Source organism: Pelecanus crispus, chromosome 3, assembly GCF_030463565.1.
Source record: "Pelecanus crispus isolate bPelCri1 chromosome 3, bPelCri1.pri, whole genome shotgun sequence".
NCBI lineage: Eukaryota > Metazoa > Chordata > Aves > Pelecaniformes > Pelecanidae > Pelecanus > Pelecanus crispus.
In genome coordinates, this window is record NC_134645.1 from 1,993,783 (window position 1) to 2,020,159 (window position 26,377).

The following is a 26,377-nucleotide window of genomic DNA, read 5'->3' on the forward strand; positions in this document are numbered from 1 at the left end:
TGAGACTTTTCCGTTACATGAGGCTCTTAACAAAAGATTGTAATTCCACCAGCTTTGCTCAGGAAGATACCACTGCCCGCTGCGGCCGCGGCGGCGCGTTGGGAGCGGAGGGCTGGGGACCCCGCTGCCGCCTTGCCTCCCGGGGCGCAGGGCGGTGCGGCGAGCACCCAGCGGAAGAACGTGGTGCAGCGTTGCGTGAGCTGTCCCGCTCTTCCCCTGCTCCGCCGCCCCTTCGCCCTTGGTACAGCCTTCGTTTCCTCCACGGTGCTGTATGGTAATCGAGTGACATCAGCCTGCACCCGGGCGGCTGCTGATTATATTACAAACCAGCAGCAAGGTCTGAGGTGTGCGCGGCTCCTGGAAGCGCTGGCAAGGACGGCAGCGCCTGGCTCCATGCTGCTTTTACTTTGGGCTGAATCGCGGGCTTGCTTTCATTTGATTTAGTTTCGCCAGAGCCAGGCATTTGAAACCAGATTCGAGCACTTGAGAGTTGCCTGTAGTGGAGCGCGGGGAAAAAAAAACCCACCAAAAAACCTCTCATGGTGCTTTAAATTTGAATCTGTTACAGACAACTTACCGCCAAGCCACACTGCTGGATTTTGAACCGAAGCTGTTATTTACTTAGGGCTCGGTGAGAGCGTTTTCCCTAGGGACTGAAGCCAAACTACTGAGGAAGCTGGGATTTACTTGGATGTATGGTAGAGAAACCTGTGGTTCCTTTATGCTGCAGTTCATCGTATCCCTGTGTTACCTGTAGATGGAATTACAAAAATCAGCCGGCATGCCCGGGCCGTTGTCCCCAGGATACGCAGCTCAGGTGCCGTATAACTATAATCAGTTAGAAGGAAGATTCAAGCAGTTACAAGGTAAGCCTGTGCTGGTTTTTTTGCGGGTGTTGCTATGATATGATCCCCGTAAACACGTTAGTCAGGGCTTGTTCTCATTGCATCAAGGTGTTAATGAGAAGAGGCCAAAAGTGGTGCTATAGGAAAAAGCTTTTTTGTCTTTTGAGAGCTACTGTGTGGCTTTTCTCTCTCTGAAGGTGTCCTCAGTCTTACGCAGTGTTAAGGTGCATGTCCAGCCTCTGAGCTGCTCAGCGGTACGGATGAGTACTAACCCAGGCCAAGTCACTTAGAACAATAAGGGGGAGAGTGAGGAAGTGGTCTTTATTTTATCCTTAAATAAAACCCAGTCGTAATTCTGGAAATTAATCATAAAACCCCAGCTTTGTTTGCGTGCAGTTTGCAGTGCGAGAGCCCTTCCTAACTCCCTGCCTACCTCCTGTAAAGGCGGGTGACTTAACTTCTTCAAATGAAGAACAGTTGCATAATTTCCAAGCAAATTAGTTTGCTCATGTTGTAGAAGATACCCGAGAAAGCATTCATGCACTTTTAACATTCCCAACTTCCTTCTTTTTGTATTACTCGTAGACAGGGAGAATGTCCTTTAATGTTGTCCCATGAAATTCTCTGTCTGTGTGAGAAAAGAGATATTTCTTTTGGGGAACAGTGGTGTGCTCTCTCAAGGGTAGGCCTCTGACCTCTGCTGGAAACCCCGACTGTCAGCAGCGCGGTGGAGGAGGATTGTGCCCAGCATCTCTGCCTCAGACAGCGTAAAACAGGCTCTGCTGTTTCTCTGCGTAAGGCACGTCCCAGGGATGAATGAACTCTAGCATTGCAGTTTCAAAATAAAAAAGAATTCTTAACCGAAACTAAACCTCCTCCTCCTCTACATCCATGTGACTCCGTAAATAATCCCAGAGCAGCCTGAGTACAGTGAAGTTCAGCCCTTCTGTGCGTGTTTCTTATTTTAGTCTGGTCTGTGCCACAAGTGTGGTCCTGTGGTTCCTGTCAGAGAGGGAGGAAGAGCCTGGTTAGTGCAAAGAATGTTCCTATTTGTTGGCTTAAGGGGGGGGGGGGGGGGGGGGAGTTTCATTCATAGTACTTTGTTTATCTTGTAAACTGGCTCACAGTAATGGCTGCGTACTGGATATAATAAGATAAAATGACAGCATCTTAAACACTGGCAGCATAGACATTCCTCAGGCAAGGCATGGAAAATCCAGGCTCCGAACTTGCACACGAGGGAATACGTTAGAGGCTTTATCTTGGACATCTGTCAGATCTTAGGCTGTGGTGCTTGCTTTAAAAAGAACGAGGTAAGTTTGTGGCACGGAAAAAAAATACTGGCTCACGCCTCTTTCTTTGCTGGGTAAGTTAGCAGTCTAAAGAAGGCAGATTTTATCATTTTCAGGGTCACTGCTTCAGGAATCCATTATCTGTGTGTTTACATCACATTGAAAGAGGAAAGCAGACCGCAGTGTTGAAAGCACAGAAAGTGAGTTTTCCCTTCGGTGGAATGCACTGTGTTGACTTAAAAAAAACAAACTGCAATGCTCTCCCTAAGCGTACTGCAATTTCCTCTGACAAAAGCGAGAAAATGCAGTGAATTCTCCTGCAGTTGTAAGGAGGGACTTTGCAGCAGACCATCCCATAGCTGTTTGCTTGCATTGCAGAGAAGGTAGACAGGCTTGAAAAACAGTGCTGCCAATGCTCTTGTTCAGGGTGGAGCTTAGGTACAGGAAATGTTTTAAATTATGCGCTAGATACTCTGTGAAATGCTAAATAACCATACAAAATATTGTGTGCTGTAAAGGGAGTGGCTTAACTCTGCTGGCACAGAAGGTGTCTTTCCTTGGATTAATGGCTCTTCATTTGAAGAATATCTAAAAAGCTGTTAATTTCTAGTTGTAAAATTTTGAGGCGATTCTTGTCCTCTTGCGAGAAGGCTCTGGTGAAAGCGTCGGGTGTTCTGTGGCACCAGGTATTGCTCAGCACATCCAGGCTCAAGACCCAGCAAGGATGAGCCGAATATATGTAATACTTTTAAATGACAAATTTATCGCCAGTTCTGCCTTTTTCACTGTGGAGGTGTAGAGGCAAGTAAGAGCAGATATGTTTCAAACCTCCTTCAGTCTCTGGTAAAAAGTAGCTTTTGAAGCTTTCCTGCCTTTTTTTATTTTTGTGTTTTCCTCCTTTATAACTGTGTTTGATCCCTCTTGCCTCCGGTAGGACGGCTCTCTAGAGCAGCTCCAGTCTTGGCACCGCACAGGGTTACTGTAGCCTCTACTCACGTTCTTCCCACACTGCATTTGCCCCTCATTTTTCACAGTTCCTAGAGTTTTCATGCGGATCCACAGGTTTGCTCTAAGTTACAGCAAGGTACTGTTCAAATCTAGTGAAGGTTGGGAGTTTTCCTCAAAAAAGGCACTTAGGAGCGTATTGTTTTGACTAAAATAACGCAGAGCAAGTGCTCGGGCCCTGTACCAAGCAGTGTGAATCAGCAGTGAGTAGAGAACAGCTCTCTCTGATCTCCTCTTTCCTAAGGCAGACTGTACGTTGGATTTGGCACTGGCAGCTTCACATGAGAAGAGAGGAGCCAACCTAACTCTGCCCCAAAAAGCTAGGGACAAAGCAAGTGCAGATCATAAGCGATCGCTTAGGCACTCTGACATTCCACCTCTTTTAAACGCCTTGAAGTGATGATTGTAAGGAAACTCTGTTGTTCAACCTGATGATGACTGTGGAGCGTTTAAAGCAGATTTTCCAGCCCTGTCCCACCGGGGTGTGAAGCCGGTGCAAGCTGTGGGACTACACTGAAGGGACCAGACTGGCTGCTTCTGCCCCTGGGAAGGGTCACCTCGCAGGAGCTCCCAGCTCCCGTTTGCCTTGATGGGCTGGAGTGAGGCAGGACGCGGATCAAGGCTGCCTTTGTGTCAAAAGAAACCCATGATCATCGCGAAGTTTAGCATACTCGGTCCTTGTGCTCGTGAGAATGTCAGTGCAGGTGTGGGGAGAAAAATGCTTTAGCAAGTTCTGTTTCCTTTATTAAGTTTCAGTAAGTTCTTGTTATGGTTAGTTTGCCCAGTCCTGGAATGATAAGTGAGAGATAGTATCAGTGGCTGCTATCATCCTAAACCTAGGTGTGGAGTTTTGGTTCTCATGGCCACTTGTTCAGTAGAAAGGGATCGTGTTGCAGGGCTGGAGTAGCTCTGCAAGTAAAGACAGGATCCCGAAACTTGTTTGTGGAAAACGCGTTGCCATGTAGCTTGTGCAGGGCACGTCAGTGGAGAAAGTTTGTCCTGCTCAGTTGAGGAATTAAGTGGAAACCAAACCAGATACGACTATAAACCAAGGCCGTCGCCTGTGCTACGTCGGCACGGCAGGGTCCTGTGGATCGGCTTGGTGTGGTTGTGGGAGCTGGCAGGAAGAGGTTAATGCAAGTCAGGAATTTGGAAGGAGATCCCTGCAGCTGTATCACCTTCCACAGGGAAGGCAGGGAGTGCCAGTGCCACGGGGAAGCCGCCAGCGGCCCAGAGAAGCTGCTGTTGCCGCTGCTCCTGGGCTCCTTCCCCCCTGGCTAACAGGACAGCGTGGTATTTATTAACATTTCTGGCATTTAGTAGCTTGGTGACTTTATCAGCTCCCACGGTGTAATTGGAAAGTTGGGTCTCAGCTCTAAGGCTGTGCCCTGGGTGTGAAATTTCCAGTGGTAATTACAAATGTAAAATCCTGGGGGATGGGGGCGAGCTAGATTTGTGCTCCTGATAAACCCCCAGAGGAAAGCCAGCTTTGAAAGGAGCTCTGTGATGTACCCTGCTGCGTGGTACGCTTTGCTTTGCCTTGGGTTTTTTTTAATGTTGCATTTCAGATTGGAAACTGGTCCTTTTTAGCAGGAGCCTGATGTGTTTTGGTGACCAGGCTGCCTGGGTGGAAGTGCCTTTATTTTATTACTGCTTTTGCGCCGCGTTAGAAATAGCATGGTTTGAAAAACTTGACGCCTAATGTAGTGACCACCGGAATGAGCCCGTAGGAAAGGTGAGCTGTCTTTCCCATCGGAGCCGTTTAAGCCACCTTTAGATCAATTCTAAACTCTGTTTTATGGGGATGAAAGACTGACTGTGGCTACACAGCACTACCTGCACCAGAAAACAAAATGCAATGTATGAGTATCCTGGGTGTCCGGGGCAAAAACCTTGCTCCGATAGCAGAGCCCTTCAGCAGGGTTGCTCCTTGGCTATGAAATCCTTTGATCTGCAATGACCAAGTAGGTTTGGTCTGGGTTCCAGTTTGGCATAAAGAGACACATGCAGTTTCTATTTTGAAGTGGTCAGCGATAATCAGCTTCGATAATACAGGGATCCGTATGCATAAATTGGTTCCCATCCAGGCTGCAGAACAGCAGGAAAATTTTCCTGTTTGTTTTTCTATTCCGAAGCAGGGCTTCCCCACAGCTTTTCCTGCAAGAAAATCTTATCCCCAAATCCCTGCCTACGCCCAGGGATAAACAGGGAGCTCCCACTGCGAACTGACAGGTTTGCAGGAGTTGCTGGAGTACTGTCCTGCGCTAGGGCAGTGAGATCTTCCGCTACGCCCAGGATCCTCTGAAGTTGTATGGGTGCCCTTTGAAAAGACAGTTTCAAGGGCTGTCTTCCTTGTTGCAGGATTTACCTTTTAAAGGATCTCGGTCTCATGCGAGCGGTGACCTGCATAGCTACAGGCAGTGATTAGTGAACTGAAGGACATCCTACTTTGTCTACCAAATCGGTCACTGGCATTTCTTGTCATGGTAATTCCTGTTAAAGGTGAAACGCGGGAAGGCTGAATTTCATTCCAGATGAAATGTGTCTGCTTTACATGGATCTTTTTTTGTTTGGTTTTTTTTTTTCTCCACCCTCTAAGGTCCACTGAAGTTGCAAATGCATTCATATTCCTGTGGCAAATTTTGCTTCATTTTCTGCTGTCTGCAACCATTCCAAAGCCTGCATGTGTCATCACAGCATACTTCAGTCTTCTGGTTTTGGTGAAGACATGAGCACAAGCTAAATGGCTGGAAGGCCTGTAAGAGCTTTTAAGTGATCTCAAACGAAATGTGTTGAATGTGTATTTCTGTGATAGCTGGGCCCTTATTCTTTCCAATGTAAAGATTCCTGCAAACATACGTGAATCCTAGACTCAGTTTTAGGGCATTTTAGCCATCTGAAGCAAAGATGGCAGCTGAATGTTGGTGAAAGTCTTCTCTGTCTAGAAATACTTCCAATGTGCAGGTTATAAAAGCGATCCTGCTGACTAACTGAGTGTATAATTTAGGGATTTGACTTGGAGGAAATGACTGGGTAAGTGTTGTAACTAACGTGTGTCCGGGTTCTTCATGAAAATGGACATCTGTGGCAGATCACTTGCTAGGACTTGTATTTGCTCATAAAACCAGCTGGTCGAATTTCAACTCTTTGCACATCCCCTTGTAGCACAGAACTGGTGCAGGGAGTCGGCGTGAGACAAGGCTATTCAGAGCTGCCTTATCATTTCTGCCCTTTCCAGAAGTAAAAGCCTACAGTTACATTGTAGAAATTGTGGAATGGCACACAGATGCTGTTATTTATTCCTAGTCCTAAATATTGCAGCAAGGGGTGGGGAATCTGTGCTTCGTGCCCTTCCTTCAGACAGGGGCTGGTGAGGTGAGTACAGCAGAAGTGAAAGCCGTGTTTCAGTGACCACGTGTCTTGTCTGTTAATTTTATTACACATAAACTATCTAACTTTGCCTCCGTGGTTTTAAAACTTTTGCCTAGGTGATGTATAGCAAACCCATGGAAGAGGGTTTTGCAGAAGGTTCTGGAATAGTTTTGTCTATGAAGGATAAACTTCAAAACCAGCCAGGAACTTAAAAAAAGCATTCAAACCCTTCACTCCCATTCTTTCCCAATCCTGATACTAAAAGAACCCCCCACAAAACTAAATACGAGATTCTGAGGAAAACTCAACAGAAAGTTCTTGTAAAAGACTCTCTTTCAGAATGAACAGTGAGAAATAAAGTCTAACATTATTTTCTATTTTCCCTGTTTTAAAGGGCTATTCAGGGCAGTATGGCAACTCCATCTTCACTGCTAGATAAACTGTTACTGTGGCTCAAGATTAAATGAGGACTAAGAAATATCTCATTGTTAGAGAAATAAACCAGATTTCAATAATCCCATAGCTACTGAAGACACCATTTTGTCCCAAATTCCTCCTTTCTCTTTCAAAAAGCTCTGAAACTTTTTTTGTCTCCAAAATTTCCAGCAACTTACCTTTTCTGGTTATGGGTTTTGGTCCTTCTGAAGATGCAGAAAGCAAGTTAAAAGAGCACAGGGTAAGGTATTCTGTTAATACGGTCAGTGTTGATACAGTTGAAAAAGTAAACGTTTAAATTGGATTTGGCTCCTCACTGAAGTAACTGTGAAAATTCACAACTCTGAGCTGTTGCCTCGGGTTTTTTGCAGTCTGTTCTCTTCAGTTTCTATTTAGATTATGTTTGTAATATTTGTTTTTTAACTGTGTGTATTAGAAACTTAATTTTAAAACAAACAGAAAACTCTAGGCTCTGGAGAACAATTTTGTTTAAAAAAAGGGCAATTCTGGTGTACTTTTTGTGGCTCTGAAATTGTGAAGTAAACAAAGCTTGTAAGCAGATATTTTCACATGGGACAGTAAGGTATTTTGGATACCCTGGGGGTGATCTGTTGCCAGAGTTAGAACAGTAAGATGATTTGTGTGATGTCCTAAACTGGTGTAAATCCCCATAGCTCTGTGAATCTGGAAACGCAGCCGTTTGTGCTAGCACAGGAGCTGGCCCTTTCGTGTTTCTGCACTGGATGTCTCAAAATAGCTAAATGCCACAGACCATCCCGATGGTTCGTAGGCGTGTTGTAACCACGCAGGAGTACAGGCTCCTATTCCAAATATTTTTCCTATCCAAGAGTCCTGTTCCAAATATTTTTCCTATCCAAGAGCCCTATTCGAATTGATTGTGGGTTTTGCCATTAACTTCTGTGGAAAGTGGGGCAATAAAAAAAGACTGCGGACAGAGATGAAAGCGGTGATAAAAAGCCAGAACAACGGTAGGCTTTCATTCCTGAGTTCTTCCTCAAATCTGTTTTGCGATTTGCTCCTTTTTCTTCTTCGTTTCTTTCCATCTTTGTTTTCTGTTGGGTGCATGCTTTGACTACTAAAGTGGATGAAATGCTACCTAAGCTAAGGAGAAATGGTGAAGAAAATCAAATTACAAATTTGCAAGGTGATTCACGAAATCCCCATTTCCTCTTCCCTGTGCTAAACTGCTCTTCTGTGATATCCCAGCGCAGGACGTGGGGTTTGGGAGGTGCACCCCTTCTGCTTGGAGTCTGAATTTCATGGAAGAACTCATTGAAAGTATTTGATTGCTAACAGTTCTGAAGGTGGTCTTGTTCCTGTTTAAGTTGAATTGAGAAGTATTAAGTATCAGCTATTAAGTAGCGTCGTGGTTTAGCCCCAGCCAGCAACTAAGCAGGGTATGACAACGACATATTTTTTCCTTATGTGAAAATGAATTATGTTCACTGAATAGACAGCTTTGGGAAAACCAGTAGGCCAAATATTGGGAATTAGTCTTCGTTAACTTGAAAAGCTGTGGTGAAGGAGATCGTAAAAAATAAATAAGGTGGTTTAGAATCTACTTCTCTTTTCCCACAAGAAATCAAATCTGGAATTTCATTTAGAAATTTGTATCTGGGGCTGGCAGGTAATGGTCCTTTTCCCAGTGTCGTCGTTCAAGTGATGTAACGGCTCCAAAGATGAAGATCGTTCAATGGGTATTAGGCAAACAACTCCCCTCCCAACTCAAAAGCGGTCCTTTCAGAGTAAAGGGTCATTTGGGTGTTGGGCTCTTCTCCCAAGTAACAAGCGATAGGACGAGAGGAAATGGCCTCAAGCTGTGCCGGGGAGGTTTAGGTTGGATATTAGGAAAAATTTCTTTACGGAAAGGGTGGCCAAGCATTGGAACAGGCTGCCCACAGAGGTGGGGGAGTCCCCATCCCTGGAAGTGTTCAAAAAGCAGGTAGATGTGGCACTTTGGGACATGGTTTAGTCTGGTCTACCCCTTGATTGGCTTAGAGTGGACTTGGTAGTGTAGGTTAATGGTTGGACTGGATGATCTTAAAGGTCTTTTCCAACCTCAACGATTCTATGATTTATGGAGAGAGTAAGGAACTCATGGATTGCTCTGTGTTCCAGCAGTTCTGAATTTCAGTAGAAGAAGAGTTAAGGCGGTGGCCTGGCAAGCAGAAGCGGAGGATAACACACGTGCTCCCCGCCTGATGGGAACAGGGGTGCTTTGGGGAGGAGGGCCTTACTCTTAACTCAGCTTTGAGCGCCTCATTTCCTTCACATACTAAACATAGTTAGCACGCAAAGTAATTCTGGCTCTACTGTCCTCTGTGATAGCTTGAATGTAATTAAGGAGGGCATGTGAGCCTGAAATTGCTTGCTACTCCTAAAAACGCATAGAGCTGAATGCTTGCATTTCTTTCAGAGGAGAAAAGGCAAGAGGGGTGGTGACCGCTCATGCTTGTGACTTTTGATGTGGAGTCTAAGGTCACGATGGCCGGGAGAGCCCATGTTAACACAAAAGACCTTGTACACTTGCTGCTGGAAGGAGGGTATCCCGGGCTGAGAGCCTCCTTTGTTGAAAGAGAACTACTGTAGCCAAACTAATATTAACCAGTCTCGTAGCTGCGCTGAATGCCCCACTGTTTCACTTAGAAAGAAGCTTAAAGAAAAAGGCCCTTCAGTTTTTGAGGGGAACAGTGCAGTTAAGCAGACACGCAGGCAGTCACTGTGGGGTAGGCTAGGGGCCACGTTCATGGCTTTTCAAAGGTCCTGTGAAAGATCTAGCGTTACTGAGCGGCCTTTTCACGAGATAACTGGAAATGCTGATCATTCCATCTTCAATCAGGTTTGGTTGGCTTGTAAAAAATAGGAGCTGGAGCTCTTGAAAGCACAGGCCCAGTTAGACGTACCCCACGGGGTCAGTTTTCTGTTTGACAGGTAGTCGGTAGAATGCAGTCCTGCAGGGTTTTAGCAGAACTGTATTAAGGTTGTTGGGGGGGGCAGGAGGTCATAAATACAATTTCTCATTTGCAGGTTTTGAGTACTTCCTATGTTAGCAAACAGAAAGAGTATCATCGCAAATGGCATTGCACAGGAATTGTATTTGTTGTCCCTTGCAGAGACTGCAGACATCTCTGCCTTGGATATTGTCAAAATGGGCAGGCATATGTTTCTGAGGATCCTGTTGGGGTTGGGGTTGGTTCCTGTAAGTTTTCTTGTCTGATTTAGTTCTATCAAAACTGAGTTTTCAGGTAGACTAGCCGGAGAATTACATACCAAAGAGACAGTGAAGAAAGTGTGGTGGCAAGGTACAAAAATGATCTGTATTACCGCAGCATTCTAATCGCAAGCAAGAGGTGGCCTTATGCCTGCAAAGATTAAACAGAACAATGTGTTGTTACAAAGAGATTTAAGAGTTTATCTGAACAAAATAAATGCTGGCTACCCAGATTTTTCTTGGGGAAAAAACCGTAGGGTTTAATAAAGAACCCTAGGGTTTAATAAAGATACCCAAATTTAACTTAATGGCTTGGCAAACTCTTCAGAAAACCAGGCAGTATGCAGAGCTCACTTCTCAGACAACCTAAACCAAGGCAGCCCCGTTAAAGGCAATGAAACTGCACGACCGTACAGTGCTGAGGGACCCGCTCGAGGGATTTTGTCCCTCAAATTCAGGCCTGCTCCTTCATTCTTCTCAAATAACGACTCCTCTTTGGTTTCTGCTTCTCCACGCTGAGACTGCATGTTGGGTTTGGTCTTCGCCTTCCAAAAAACTTAGAAGTCCGGTTCTTAGTGCTCATTTTGTCCAGGCAGTGTTTCCAGTTTTTTGAAAACATGATCTGATTCTGATTTGGTTCCAGGAAAAAAGGGGAGTGAAAACACGACTGTCTCACCTGTAGTAAACTAACTATGGTTCGCTTTGCGTAATAATTCTGCATCAAGTTTAGTATCTTTCCACGGTTACTTCCAGGGAAAGTAGACTTACTCTGGTAGTGCAGTGGCCATTTTTTTCAGGGTGTGTTCCTCTTTGCAGCTTTTCCAGATTGTCTGGCAATATAATAAAAGCGACTGCTCTGCAATTGCGGATGTGAGTGTACTTCAATTGCAATTTAACATGAGTAATAGCCATTCCGGAATGGCAATTAAGTAAGGCTCTGAATAAATAGGGGAGGTGTCTAGAAACATCAGGTGTTGGTTGCTTTCTGAACTTCTGACCTTTCTGTTATTCTCATGCATTGGGGAGTTCGATAATTTGGGTTAACCTTACCTTTAAATGCAAAGTGTCTCCAGTTGTTTAAATAAAAGCAATTGCTTGGGACGGCAGCGTCCGCACCCGCTCTCACCGCAGTGCCGGGGGGCTGTGCCGTGCCCCCGCACGCTGGGGCTGGCGGTGCTGACAGAAGCCACGGGGTACACGTCGGTTCTTCGTTTAAGCGGATGAGGTCTGATTGGATCGCGGCTCTAATCTTGAGCTCAGTGGAGAAAGAAAGGGTATGAGGAACTGATGTGCGTGCTCAGAGGTGAATGGCACCCCGTTCCCTCTCTGGGTCATCACAGGCGTTGTCCACCCTTTGGGGCACGAGTTGTGTTTCATCCTCGTGGCCTCACCTGGTAACGGGCAAATGTGTTTCACTTGCAGCTCAAGGAAGTTGCTTTAGAAAATTGGCGATGCCCGTGGACAATTTCCTGGCCGTTCCCTCGGTGGCGTTCTGGCCACTGTCACTTGTACAGGTGCACTGAGAAGCCATCAGCCTCTCATAGCAGATGATGTGTTGGTTGCACCTGGACACGATCGTTCATAGCTGTTGCCGAAGCCCTTACGGAAGGAGTTCACAGGGCGAGACATGGAAGTTACAGCGCATTTTTTCCATAGATTGGCTGCTGCTCACATATTAAATCCTCCTCTCTGTCTCCCACAAAAATAAATATCTTCATAATGATGCCTGATAGGGTATATTATAAAATACCCATGATAGAAATCCTTGTTTACTGGAACATTTACTCTTAGCAGGCGAGTTGCACTGGTATTTGCCAGCACATTGATGCTAATGACGCTCTGTGTCACTTGAAAGATGCTTATGTATCCTCTGCGCCTGGGGCCAGCCGTGTTCCAGCCGGTTCCTTGCTGCAGACACTTTTTATTTTTTTTCCCCCCGAATCAAAGCAGCTGCAAGTTGTCCTGGAGAACAGGCAACACTTAAGGAGACCTAATATGTAAAATCTTCAGCTGTGCAGCGCGTCCTGTCCTCCGTAGGGATGGAGCGGAGTTCTGCGCCGGCTCCGGGAGAGCTGCTCTCTCTAGGCTGGGTATGGCAGGGCTGGGACCGGCGCCTGCTGGCTGTAGCAACACAAAATGAAACAGCAGCTGAGAGGGGGCTTTCCCCCCCACATTTTTCCTGAATGACTAAAATGACCGCACAGGGTGGTGCGGTCTCCGCAGTACCCGTTTCCGTGGGCTGGCTACGGGGTTGTCCTTCACCTCTCCTCCAGTCACCGTGAGCGTGGCCGATCCCAGCTGGATCCTAGCAGTTTTCAAGCGTACGTTTGTCAACTACCGAATGCCGGAACACCTTTTGTTTTCTGTGCTACCTAAGTCAGCTCTCTCTTCTGGTTTAGCTCCTTGTTGCCAAGTTTAAAAACATTTCCCTGGCACCAGCTGCAGGTCACTGTGGACTTCACAAGTGTATTCATGGAGCTTTTTCTTAGGCATAAACGTCCTGCGTATTTGACTTAGGCTGAAACGTGCCCATAAGTTTGGAGACCTGAAAATCAGTGAGTTGTCATGTCTCAAGCTTTAGGAACAGGCAAATAAGGTGCACACAATCTGTGTAAGATGTCATAAATGCATTTTCATGCCCGTGTATGCATGTGTATCTGTGCAATTTGGCTTATGAAGGTGTGTGGGATGGATACGAGCACACAAATAGTCTCAGTTCAAAGAGCCTGTTTGCGTATGTAAGGCAAATGTTCAGTAGTTCTGGGCTTAACCAATACCTGAATTATTTTTTAATGACATTAATATTACATTAACAGACAATTGGGATCATTAATCAGACGCTTAGCCTTCAGAAGTTCTTGCGCTCTGCGTTTCCTTTATTAATTGCCAAATTTCATAGTCTGGGGTTTTTTTGTTTGCTTTTTTAAAAATCCAACACCACTGTTCCGTGTTTTGAGGGAGGGGAAAGCCCACAATACAGAGCCCATGTGCAACGTGATTAAGGAGGGACCAGTGAAATGCCTGACTGGGAGTGTTTGGGGGCTTCTTACGTTGATTATGCCGAGCTGATGATGATTGGCACTTAATTTTCTCAGTGTGCTAAAAATTAAAGAAAGTAAGCGAAGGTAAATTATTGGGAGCTCTCATGGATAACTCGACAGAAGCCGCACCTTTGTACCCATGTAGAGCTTTTCAGTTTGCATAGTCAGTGCATTACACAATCAGTACGACTCACAAGTCCGCTTTTAAGACTAGAAAAACAAGTGATGTTTCTGGATCAAGATACACGTTTAAGGTGTTCAAAGTATAATTTTACCCAGCTAATTCCTTCAAATTTGCGTCACCTTTTAAATCGCAGGGAGATCTTTGAGTTTCCAACAAAGGGGCTTTTTTTCTGGTACTGCTTTTAAAGTTATTACATAGGCAGGAAATACTGTGCTGGAAAGGTGTCTTCTTTTCCCCCACTCTTGCATGACTCCAAAGGCTACAATGATTTTGCTTAAACATACCCCATTGTCCCACATAAGCAGATCAGTAAATGACCTTTGGATTGGAATCAAACAGACCAGCAGGAAAATTTTGAGGTGAGGAATGAGAATGCGTGTGCAACTTGTTTGTGCCTCAGAAGTCCCAAGAAAGCAGGTACGGCATGGGAAGAAAGATTTATTATTTTTTTTTTCTTTTAATTATCACACGGATTTCTTAAAAAAGAACTTTAATATGCAGAGCGACTGATTGGAATGCGTGTGTTGAAGTTTACATTGCGGTTCAGTTTTCTGGAGCTCTTCCTAAGCATGCTAACAGGTGAAGGCGTCAGTTCTGCCAGTCTCAGAAGCCAACAACTCCAGGACTTCAGCTGGAGCTCTGCGTGATGGGTTTGCAGATTAGAGCCAGAGAAGATTAGGGATTTTTCCTCTAATGCTTCTTATTAGCAGTTTGTTTCAAATCTCATTAAAATTCATTCATTTTTAAAACTCCCTTCTTAGAAATAACGGCATGTTATAAATACCACAGTTTCTTCACTTACACAAGTAATTTTTATTGTAATCTACAATATTTTTATTGCTGTTATTCATTCAGCTTTCACCTTTGGGATTTAGCTTAGATCTCAGGCTTGCTGAGCCATGGCCTGGCTTACCTGTGGTGACTGTTTTTATTTGGCAACCTGTCAGTACAGCGTAGTGTGTCTGACTACAATATAGCATGCAGTTAACAATCGTAAATTATTGCATGACCATGGAAACTGGATGAAGTAACCACGTTGTTCAGCAAGGCTTTTGAAATCGGCTATTATTAATCCCTGATCAGTGCAATGGTTGTTTAAATACATGTTCCCCCATTTAAAATATTGCTGTGATAATGAAAATTATAATTTAACAGCAATTAATTATAATAATAACATCTCCTAGCACTGAGAGGTAATATTTTGAAAGGATTAAATGCATTCATCATAGATTTATTTATTTTCTATTCATGCTTTTCTGTCATTAAAGTGAAATTCGACTTAAACATGAAACCCAGAGGGGTTTGGTGTTTCTTTCATCTATTCTTCTTTCTGACTGCAGTGAGTTTTTAAAGAAGCATCGTCAAAACATACCACGGCTTTGGCTTTTCTCTCCATGTAATGTCTCAACTTGTGCCTCAGATGAAAGAGAAGATCCCACAGCTCTCTGAAATCCCTCGATGGGATTCCATAGGGATACTAGCAGTTCAGTCTTCTGCCCTATTCTTGTTTAAGCTTGCTAACATTCATAGAATCACACAATACTTTAGGTTGGAAGAGGAGTTTATTTGCTCAGAGCAGGGTCAACTTCAATGTTAGATCAGGTTGCTTAGGGATTTGTCCTGCTGAGATTCGAATACCCCTAAGGCTGGAGATCCCCCAGCCTGCGGGGGGTCTCGTGGCTGCACACCCTCATGGTGACAGCTTTCTCCTTGATACCCCATCAGAATTTCCCTTGCTTGGCTACACCCAGCCTTGCACCACCAGCAGCTCTCCCTCCGGGGTGGCGCGTGCCGCTGTAAGCTTCTGTCCGCAGCGCCTGCCTTTGCTCTGTAGGAGATGGCTTTCGGCATCCATTCTTCTGTCTGCACGGTGACTGCCAAGTCCTGATGCCCATCCCTTGCTGACTCATCTTTGCTTCACAGTTACAATTTCATATTGCCGAACACCTAGATAAGGAGGATCCCAGTCTGGTCACATAGCTGGACTGTAGCAATAGCAGGCTGCTAGCAGTCTTGCGTGAGAACTGTTGCATTACCTGCAGCTGTGGAGAAGAGGGAGGAGTGCTGAAAGGAAGAGAGAACAGCAGAAATCATAAAAAAACTCACAAACCCTCCTCCTTCCTACCCTTGTTTTTCCTCCTATAGACAAGTGGGAATCCACTGTAACAACCTGTTCGTTCTGCTGGGTTTGCTGAACACGGGAAGCGATGGGATGGAGCGTAGGTAGTGAAGTACCCGGCGTGTTCTCTGCCTGCGCCGAGCCTTGCTCCCGCCCTTGCGAACGCTGCTAACCGGACGGTGGGTTGGGCAGGTATGGGAAATAACAGCACTGCCCCCCCCTCCAAAAAACCCTGGCACTTCCCCGCATTATGCTCGTAATGTTTTTTAAAGGAAACTGCAAAGACACCCCACAAGATTGTGTGTGCTTGAAATAGTGCGGTGACCTCAGGTTTTCATTGTTCTTCTGTGGGAATTTCAGAGTCAGTGTCCTGGGATAGGCCGATGCTTTTTCCATGCGCCTCTGAATGAAGTGATTTGTCCCTTACGCAAAGGGGAAAAAATGGCAACAAGCGTAAACCAGTAGCGTCAAATCGGCCGTAAGGCATTTGTGTCCTGTTCTGTTAAATGCTGACAACACTGAGGTATTTTTCACGCTGGTTTTGAAAGGAGGGCCGTTTGAACTCTATACTGCACGCTCACTAGGCCGTGAAGTTATTCCTTTATTCAGCTGTACTTTTGCTGTAAAAACCGTTTTGTAACATCTTTCTCCAAATACATTTTGGAGCTCAGGCCTCGGTCCTCTTGAACATTTTTCTCATAATGGACTTCAGTAACGTGAGCGGTTACGTTGAAGCCAGGGCACATGATGGTGTTGAACGCTGAAGATGGGTGTACGTGTTTCCAAGAGCGGCACCTGAAGTGGTAAACCATTTTAATCCTCCACTAGAAAGGTTGCATTTCTGTAGCTACTTTGCATTTCATACAGAAAATCAAGAAGTCAGCTGGTATGCTAGAGCACCAGAAAAAAAAGCCGACTGGTTAATGTTTATGAAACGGGCTGTGTGGCGTGGTGTTTTCCATTGCAGGGAGCTGGTCCTGGTGCGGGAGATATTTACACAATTTTGCGTTGCAGTTCTCCTGAAGTTAGACAAGCAGTTCACGTAGCTTGCACCGATGTAGGGAGAGCTGAGCACATACTCTCTCTAAACCTGCTCAAATGTGTCATCTTCGTCTTCTGATTTAAGAAAAACCAAAACAAAAATAGGCTGAGTTCTTCCACCAGTTTAATCTGTTAAACCCGGATGACTTCTGTGTTTTATTTATTTGCTGTGGGAGACTTTACAGCAACTTTTTGCAGAGAACATAATGATTATTCTACATGAATCCGAAGCTGGCTCTCAGGAGGTTTATTTTTGTATTGCTGACACTGAAATGCCATAAACTCTGTGTAAAAATAAAGACAATGAAGAGACCTGCCCTTCCACACCCCATCATGCTTGGCTGGCTACCGGACATTGTTCTGTGCATCATTTTATTGTGTGAGTGAGGGTTAGTGACATCAAAGAGAGAAAGCAGCAGAATTGTTTTTTCCGCATGCTGCATTATGTAGCTTTCCCTTTTTTCTTTTCAGAGCATTTTCAGCAGTGAAAGTAGTCACATGCTGCAATGTTTAGTAGAGAAGGGTAGACATTTAATAGGATTTAGAAGCTGGCCAGTGCTTCCTAGTAAAAGAGACTGGATTGCTGAACACGCCCCTGACTTCTGAACAATAGTCTCTGGAGCAGTCGGGAGAGCAGCGAGGATTTTGCTCGTAATGAAAATCACCAGCTAAACGCAGCGTGAACAAAATCACCTCATTGCTTTGTCATCTTTCACGTTTGTATTCAAATTCTTGTCTAAGTCATGTTTGAGCATGTAAAAGCTTTGGCGTAATCTCACCGTTTTTTGATGGGGAAACCACGCCATGGTTTTTGCAGAGAGATTACTTTGTGCCATAAAATAACCATAACGAGTACATCCTACTTGCTTCAAAACCACCAGCTGCAGTCACTCCTCCATATTAAACTGCCTGTGAGATTGAAGCAAAAATGAAGGAGATGCCTTTTTTTTTTTTTTTAAAGTTCACCTGTTGTTTCTAAGCGTTGGACCCGTGCGTATCATGTTCTCCGTATAAGGTGTCCGTAAGCATTCTAGGTTGTTGCTTGCCTCTGCCGGTGTGTGTTACGGACTCCTGTCTTCTACATTAACCATTTTCATCAACTCCTGTTTTCAGTCCTGACCCATTATCTGCAGCGGGAGAAAAGCAGCATCCCCTGTTCACTTTTATCACCTTACTGCTACAGGGGAGATAGTCATAGGACACTTGAATGTTAAGAGAAACTAATTTTATTTCCTTTTCTCTACAGACACCTAAGAGACTGAGTGATCCTTCCTCCTTCCATAATTTTCTTCCCTGTTGATCGGTTCCCATATATTTTAATCTTGACTCTCTGCGCCTGACTGCACGCTTATGCGTTGTTCTCTCTGGGCTCCTTATTGCCACACGTACTAGTAGAGCATGTACCACGGCGGCGTGGAAAAGGCCATCGTTTCGTGAGTGTTTATCCAAGCAGACGTTTCTCCCCTCAGCTGACCTGGTGCAGATACACAGAGGTGCTTTTTTCCCCTCTGGGTTATATTTGGTGTTGCATGAGTTGACTGATTTGCATCGTCCCAAGAGGGTCCCAGCCGAGGGTCTCACCCAGGGCGGGGTCCTGCTAGGCTGTCAGGAGCACACAAACCCCAACCGCAGCCTCCCTCCCCGGCACGGCTCGCGGGCCAGGGCTGCTGGTAGTCCCCAGCCTTCCTTTGAGCATGCAGCCCTCGGTTTGGACAGGAAATTTAAGGACCAGGAGCCACCGGCGCTGTTCCTTTCTCAAGGCACTGCTGGGGGTGGCGAGCGAAGGAGCTCTCCCTTGGTCCTGTCAGATCCGCTGAGGCGTCTGCGTGCCGGCCTCGGGGCCGCATACGGCGGAGTTATTTTGTACAAGTCTGTGTTCAAGCCTGCCTGAAGCAACAGAGGCTAAACCTGTATTAGAATGATTTCGTGTTCACTGTTGGTCTTCTGTTGCTATAACAAATAGGGAAGATTATTGCAGTGCATGCATTCACGTTGCTTCCTGATAAAATCTTGTTTGATCACAACATTCTGCTTGCAGCAGCTGATCTGACATTCTCTCAGGCATCCTTCTCAATTTAAAAACTTCCAAGTGCAGCTGGAATTTGTGAAACTGTGAATATTACTGGCTACTTAACTCCATATCGTCACATCTATGAGAAAACAGAGAGTGATATCCTGCACCCTGAAAACCTACAGTAATGGGAACATTGTCCTGTGAAAGGAAGCTCTGTTCTCTCTGTGCACAAATAACCTAGGTTATGATCTTGGGAATTCTGGGAAGCTGTGGATGTTGGATATCAGCAAAAGCGATGCGCCTGGAGCGGCTCTCAGCTGATCTCTGACTCAGTGTGTTTAGCAATGCTTTGTGTAGGGTGCATGCTGGCTGTGTTTGTTGCTATAGTGAAAAAATAATAATTTTAAGCTGGAAAAATTACTTTCGGCAGGGAAATCAAAAAAGATGGAAACCTGCAGAAGACAGAGCTTTTGGAGTTAGGGATGAAAATTCATCCTTAATTTGCCTTGCTTGAGATCTTACAGGGGTCCACAAACATGGATAATGCATGGATCCAGCTGCCCGCCGCCTGGGCTCGGCAGGGAGGATTTCAGTGCCTCTGAAGGCTGGGCTGTCCCAAGGTGCTGTGCAAACACTGAGCACCCAGCAGCAGCACTGGACACTCGGTGCTCCTTTCAGCTTCCCTTTTGTGCTCCAATTTCTCTGTTTTCTTCAGTAGCATTTCAGCTCCTTTGAGATCGCCCCCTTCGCCGTGTACCCGACCGGGCGTAGAGTGGCGGTCCAGGGGCTGGCAGTATGTGCACGCTGGACGCCGTTTTACCTGTGCTGGGCTGGCAGCGGTGTGCGCCAAACATATTTGCCATTCAGTCTGAAATGGATTCAAGGTCAGTTTGTTGAAAATGTGGTTTGACCGGTATGGAAGGGAGCAGATCGTCTTCAGGCTGTTTTTAGAAAACAGGCGGCCGCGCAGGTAGCCTTTGCCAGGGCAGCGGCTGGCGCTGCGGTCACGCGAAGGGACTGGGGCTGATAACACTTTCTGGCATGTGGGAGTAGCAAAGGGGTCACGGGGGCTCACCTTGCTCTCAGCTGGCTCCTGCAGCCCTGCATTTTCCGGGGCAGTTAAGACAATTTCTCCATTACTGTGGCACAGCCCTGTTGAGTTCGCTCAGCGGAGCTGAGCGTGCGACGGAGGGAGGGCGGTGTGTGCGACCCCCTCCCGCTGCCCCGCACTGGGGGTTTGGCGACTGACACTTGTGGCTCTGGTCTCTCAGAAAGTTAATTACATTTTTGTTAGGGTTTTTTCTCATCCAGTTAGTAGAGGAAGAAATTACTCTCCTCAAGTGGGGAGGGGGCTTAATGCCTGCTTGTGAATCCCATCCAGCCCTGGTTTATGTGAATTTCAGCGTACAAACTCCAGTTTATTTACTAAACTCCTAAACAAAGTCAGTCCTTGATTTATCACAGTCATAATGCTGGGGTTTGCAGGCTGCTGTACGCTCGTAGTATTGTCATGGGGGTTTCCGCATAAAGGAAATTTTCTTCCCAGTGTTGCTTCAAGATAAGTTGGATTCTCTATTATCAATACTGCTGTTAGAGCGGCTTCCGTTTTCCTGCTGCGCGTGTTTTGCATGTTGTGCATTTCTCTTTACCCTTGGGAAACAAATGTTTTCACAAGCTGTAGGACGCTTGGAGCTCCACCCATATCCTCTAGTTTTAATTAATCTTCAAAATCTAAAACTGTGTTTTTGAAAGTATGAAGGGCATTTGTCAAAACGATCACATGAGATTCATGATTAGCGCTTCAGGGCCCATCGCTGGTGTCAAATCCGTGGTGTCATCGCTCAGGGATGCACCTGGCCCTTCGTGTGGAGGTTTTTACACGGCACTGCGTGTTAAAAGAGTCATAGTTGTATGCTTAGCCGAACTGGCAGAGCTCTAAGAACTGCTTTTCTGTATATGTGTTTCTTTCTCTGAAACCTATAATCAAAATTCATTGGTTTTAATTCTGTGCGTGTTTTAACCTGAAAGCCCAGAGCAGAAAAACACACACAGTTTATCAGTTTGAAAGGGTTGGTAAAAGCGTTGCAAAAAAGTCATTGTGAAACACCATGTAGAAATAATCAGGAGAGGTTTTAACACGACCAGCCCCAGCCACACAACTTTCAGAACAGGCTTGTTTCGCTTTCCCACGTTGGGGGAGCACAGCAGGAGTTAAGCGACGCGGGGGGAAGAACGGCTGCGCCTTCTCCCTTCTGGTGTTGGTTGCTAATAGCGTCGGCGGGGAACGGGAGAGCTGCGCTCCGCCTGTGCCAAGCGCGGGATAAAGAGTGGCCCTCCTGGGTGACGGGCCCATTAGCAGGCTGAAGGAGCCGCTGTGTCTCTCCGGTGGCATTTTTCTGAGATAAGTTGCCGGTTGTCCCCAAAAGCTGGCAGCGAGCAGGTGGGGGCCTGGCTCTCGTGTGGTGCCGCGGGGTTTTCCCACGGGGCTGGAGGCTGCACCCGGGGATCTCGCTGCTTTTGGCCGTTCTTGCTGTGAATCGGAGGAAAGGAGGAGAGACAGGAAGAAAATGACAATTTGTTGAAGTCCGCAGCAATGAAGTTGCTGAGATACGTGTGAGGAGCCGACACTAGGCTCAGCGTGCAGAATTAGTGCTGAAACCATCACAGCTGTGGTCTCGGTAGAGATTTTCACACTATTTTTATCTGGCGGGGTGAGCAGGGAGGACGACCGCGGTGCTGCAGAGGATGGGTGGGGATCAGGTGAGGGGAGTGAAGATGAGAGCGAGCGCAGGGTGGGTGCGGAGGTGAGGAGCCCGAAAAACCAACTGAGCCCTTCAACCTCTCGCCGTAAACAGGAAATCGAGGACCACAGAGAACGAGACAGAGGAAACGGGAAGGCACAAAGGGAGAGGCAGCAAGGGTGTTTGAACTAGACGGAAGAAAACACGTGTAGCGGCACCGAGCACCAGGTACCAAAGCGCAGAGGGCCTCCGGCTAAGCGGGGAGAGCTCCCATCCTCTCCCTCGCTGATAACTCGCTGCGCTTCAGGATGCTGAGGCAATGCAGAAGAAAAGGCGTCACTGGAACTTTTTCAGGGTTTTTTCCCCCTGAAACCATACTGCCTGAAGAATGCACTTCCCCATCCTCTTTAGGGCCACCAGTTGTGCTGGGGTGGGGACGCCTTTTTGGGAGAGTGACCCCAGGGCCACGGCAGTGCCGTCCGCAGGAGGGACCTGTCTTCCCCCTCCTGAAAAGGCTGATCTGGTGACTTCCTTTGACTTGCTTTCAACGACAGAAGATCCTAAGCTGGTATCGATTAATACAACGGCACCAAAGTTTTCACAACTTGACTTGGCCTGTCACTGCATTTCCCATGTCATGTCTTCAGTCTCTTCAAAGTTAGGCTCTGACCCTTCATCTTCTTTAAAACCACACGGATGTTCTTTTCCCACCCATTGCTTCTGTCGTGATCCCAAATCAGGAGCATTGTTGATAACCTTAACTTTTGACCAAAGACTCTTTAATGGATGGCTTCATGATGATATTTGGTACCTTTTTTTTGTTTTACATACTATTTTCTATATCCAACTCTTTAGGATCCTGTACATCCGTATTTCTCTTCGGAATGAATGCAACCACAGGGATCTCTGAATGTTTTGCTTCTGTATAGACACTACGGTGGTTAAATAAACAAACTTGCTGAGCTGTTTTGGGGCTTGTTCAAGCTGGTGAAGGGAGATGCGGTAATTTCTGTTGGAATTTTCTTTAAAAAGCACCGACTATTGCAAGGTTTTTCTTCTGTGACTCATTTCAAAAAAAGACTTCAACTAAAAGCGTGGATTACTAGACAAGCAGATATGCAGATAGAGCATTCCCAGGAACTTGCTATAAATAGTTCATAAAATATATATTTAAGGTTAGTAGACGCTATATTTAAACCATTACTTGGATAGACAACTATTTCCACTAGTCAAATGCGTTGGGTTTTTTCGTCTTTGGTCCAAGATTGAACAAGCCATGTCATTACACCACTGGTACGAATTGCAACATGGTTAGGAGACACCGCAGCTTTTGGCTGCAAAGGCAGCATTTATTTTTCTAGTATTGTCCGGCCGCGACGCGGTTTGGGCTCTGTGACGGACTGGCCGTTCTCCCGTTTGCGCGGTGCTTATCCACGACGCGCGTTGGAGGCCCGTGCTGCCGACGCCGGGCTGTTCTGGCAGCAAAGGGCACGTGCGTCGGGCAGCGCAGGGCGCGGAGCTTTGGGCAGCCGGGGGGGCACGCGCCGCCGCTTTTGAGAAACTGCACTTGGCTCCTCTCGGGGCGCTGGAAAGCGAGCCGCGGTTCTTGGTAATTTCCTGTTCGCTTCCTATGTCTTAGCAATCCTCCGCTTCACGCAGAGCAAGGACAAACAAGAGCAATGCAAGCTGTCAATTCATTGAAAGCGTGTTGCTGTTGTATCGCAAAACCCGCCTTTTACATCTTTCCAAGCCCCGTTTTTTTAATTGCACGCCTTACAGGTCGGTAAAAGCTGTTACCAATGGGATAGTTTCAGTGCATTAGCTTTGGTCACGTCCTACCAAGAATAAGTTCAGAAATGCATGGGAGGAACTGAAATCTTAGGGTGGGGTTTATGTAATTGGGCAAACCGCCACTGAAGTGCTGGTCTGCTCTCCCACTCCTTGTCAGGTTCCTCCTCCTTACCACCATCCTACTGTATGAATTCTCTTCTTACTGTCATCATCTTCTGCTTGTTTCCCAACTTGCTATCCTCTTCAGCCTCAGCTTCTTTATTGTTCCTTGTCACCAAGGCGAGGCTTTCGCTGCTGTCCCCAGGGTCCCGTGGGCCGGGACTGGAGATGAGCGTGCTGGGATCGTGCCCCCACCACGCTGCGCGGCCAGGCAGCGGGCACGTCCTTCCTTTTGAAGGACAGCATCTGCCGAACCCCTGGGTAGTCAGATACAAACTCTGCATTGATCTGCACCATCACGAATGTCTTCCGTGTTTCAAACGGCACGCTCGGAGTTTTCAGAGCTGGACATGTTACATTTTGGTTTAGGATTTACCAGTCTTCGTGTCCTGTTTCTGAACGTGTCAATGACTTTAAAGAGACTGATGGGAGGCTTAGGTGCTCAGCTGCTTGGAAAAGCAGATTGCTTTCATTCGAATGCCTAATTATGGACTTCGGAGTCCAAGTTTGAGCACCTGTGTTTTGACAAATTTGGTCTGTAGTAGTTCCCAGCTCAGTGAAATGACTCCTTGCTAACAAGGAAGGGCTTCATCCAAAGCTCTTGGCAAAAGAATTTAACCACAAAGATGTATAATATTTTCTGTCTGAGAGTTCTCGGCTTGGCAGATAGCTGTTTAGGAGTTTCTGAATTAATGTGGACTGTAGTGAGCCCGTGCATTAAGAGAGCTCTCATAGCCACTGTTTTTGTGTATAAACAGTTGTGAAAGGCTCTGGGAAGGAAAGGTGGGAAGAACCTATTTTTCTATGGCTTTAAATAAATGCAAGTCTACTTCAAACATGCAGTTACGGAAAAGTTCATCTTGACGTTGTGTAAATACAGTTACAAATGTTGAATCGGCAAACAAATACTGTAATGAGAATGAAAAAAAGTAAAAGGGAAGCTTTGGTCTTTGCTCTCTTTTGTACCTATCTTAATCCAAAGTGACTTCTGGTATTTCAGGGGATCTGTTGTGGGTTTGTGTGTGTATTCGAGAGTAGAAGTTGGCCTGTTCTTCCAGTGGCGGAAGATAACTCTTGATCAAATTACTGGAGAGTTTGATGAGCCTAAAGTGGCTTTTACGCTGTAGCTTTACAACAGACCCTTCACACCTTGAGAAAGCTGCTTATCTGAGCAGCAAGTAAGTCTGCAGTCTATCCTTCAGATTTATTCTGTAGATAGTAACTCAGGAAAACTCTCACTGATGTTAGAAAATGTTACAAAATAGGAAGAAGGGTGGATTTTCAGTGAAAAGTCCCGATTTCTTCAATGATTCCTTTCATTTACTATTAGACGTGTTTGAACATCACATTTTCATGCAGGTACACGAACTGTGATTTATTTTGAGTAACATCGTGTTGTTTTCCTAACAGATGAACGTGAGGCAGTTCAGAAGAAGACTTTCACAAAGTGGGTTAATTCCCACTTGGCACGCGTATCATGCAGAATTACAGATTTGTACACTGACCTTCGCGATGGAAGGATGCTCATCAAACTTCTGGAAGTTCTTTCAGGAGAGAGACTTGTAAGTGTTTATTAATATTCATTGGGGGGGGGGTTGGTTTGGTTTGGGGTGTTTTTTGGTGAATCCTTGGCTCAGCTGATGTACAGCAAAACTGAGTACTGAGGCTTCAGCACTGCAAATGTCTTTTTGTGTATTAAAGGAGGGGAAAAAAAAAGTCTATTGCTTCAGCTGGATCCAGACACCATCAAAATACCTTCCTGCTGGTTTCAGTAGGAATCAAAGGAAGTCTTCTTCAAAGGTTCCTTGCTGGTGAGATGCTGAGTGCTTCCAGCAGCATACTCCCTGCTCCTGAACCTGACAGGTGCAGAGCACTAAATGTTCTCCAGCCCCTTAGACCGTCGCGGTGACGGTGAATTGGATGTGCTGAGGAGCCTTTCCCGGGCACTGAGGCCAGCTGGCCCGTTTCTGTGCTAGTAAACACAGCCACCGGATGCAGGTGGCTGCGTGCAGGCTGCCTGCCGGCCCGAGGCCTGGAACATCCCTCCTGCCTTCCCTGGAGCGTGCTGGGGGCTCACGGAGGACAGCTGCTTGGAGAGCGCCAAGTCCACCCCGGGAAGCGTTGCAGCCCTTTTAGCCGTGGTGCTAATTGCACCCCACTGCCCAGGAATGCTCCTGATTGTGTACTTGACTTTCCTAGGATAGATAAGGCATGGATTTTCTTTGCTTAGAGGAATATCTAAAATGAATTTAAACGACCAGGGCAAATTCTTTCTTTGGGTGTGCTGAGAGCCCCGTTGATACCAGCACAAGGGAGTGGTGAGCAAGAAAATCCCTGTAGTGAAAAATGCTGCTGCGTGGCAGGAAAACTGGGTGTCAGGAAACGGCTGGGTATCAGTTTTTCCTTCAGTTCCTTAAATGATGGCTATGCTCTTAACTACCTAATTTAAAGCAATCTTTTCAAAGAAATACGGGTCTTTAGCTAAGACTTAAGGCTACATGAGGATGCGACTGTGTAATCGCTTGTCATCAAGCACTCCTATTAATGGAAGCTCCATGGCTTAAGACTCTGGTTAATGAATTGAACATATGGCCCCCAGCATAGCGTCTGTACAGTAAGGCAAGAGCTTTCTAAATGTGTCTCTGAGGGTAAGGAAACTCTGATGTGCATAGAAGTACCCCATGTGGATGAAGGCATTGTGTGGATGGAGGTAACTAATCTCAGCGTTTGTCAACCACAGTTTGCTCAAAACACGTTTTTCTCTACGCCAAATCATTTACTTCAGTGAGGTATTAGGTTTGACGTGTGCGCTGCAGGTAGCAGATGTTATTCATACAGGAATAACTTGAGACCAACGTGCCCCATTATTTGCACATTCAGACAGCAACCGCGCCACCTCTGCTTAAATCTTCCTATCTGCCTGCCAAGATTTGACTTTCCATGTCACATAGCAGTGGTGAAGCTCAGACCAGTCGTGTGACTCCTGCTGCGTGATTAATTTACATTTTTCGCTCCAGATTTTGAAAAATGCAAACAAGAGCTTACGCAGCTGCTGGGTGGGGAGGGTGCAGGAGCCACCCGGTGAGAAAGCTGGATCTGCCCTTGC

The 26,377-nt window shown here is 46.1% G+C and overlaps 1 protein-coding gene across 1 annotated transcript in view; it reads left to right on the forward strand.

The window, feature by feature from the left end:
• The window catches only part of SPTBN1 (spectrin beta, non-erythrocytic 1), a 93,194-nt gene that overhangs the window by 14,711 nt on the left and 52,106 nt on the right, over positions 1–26,377 (forward strand). The window contains exon 2 of the mRNA XM_075708598.1: positions 24,682–24,833. Within this exon, the coding sequence (XP_075564713.1) occupies positions 24,682–24,833 (152 nt within the window). The remainder of the gene's footprint in view (positions 1–24,681; positions 24,834–26,377) is intronic.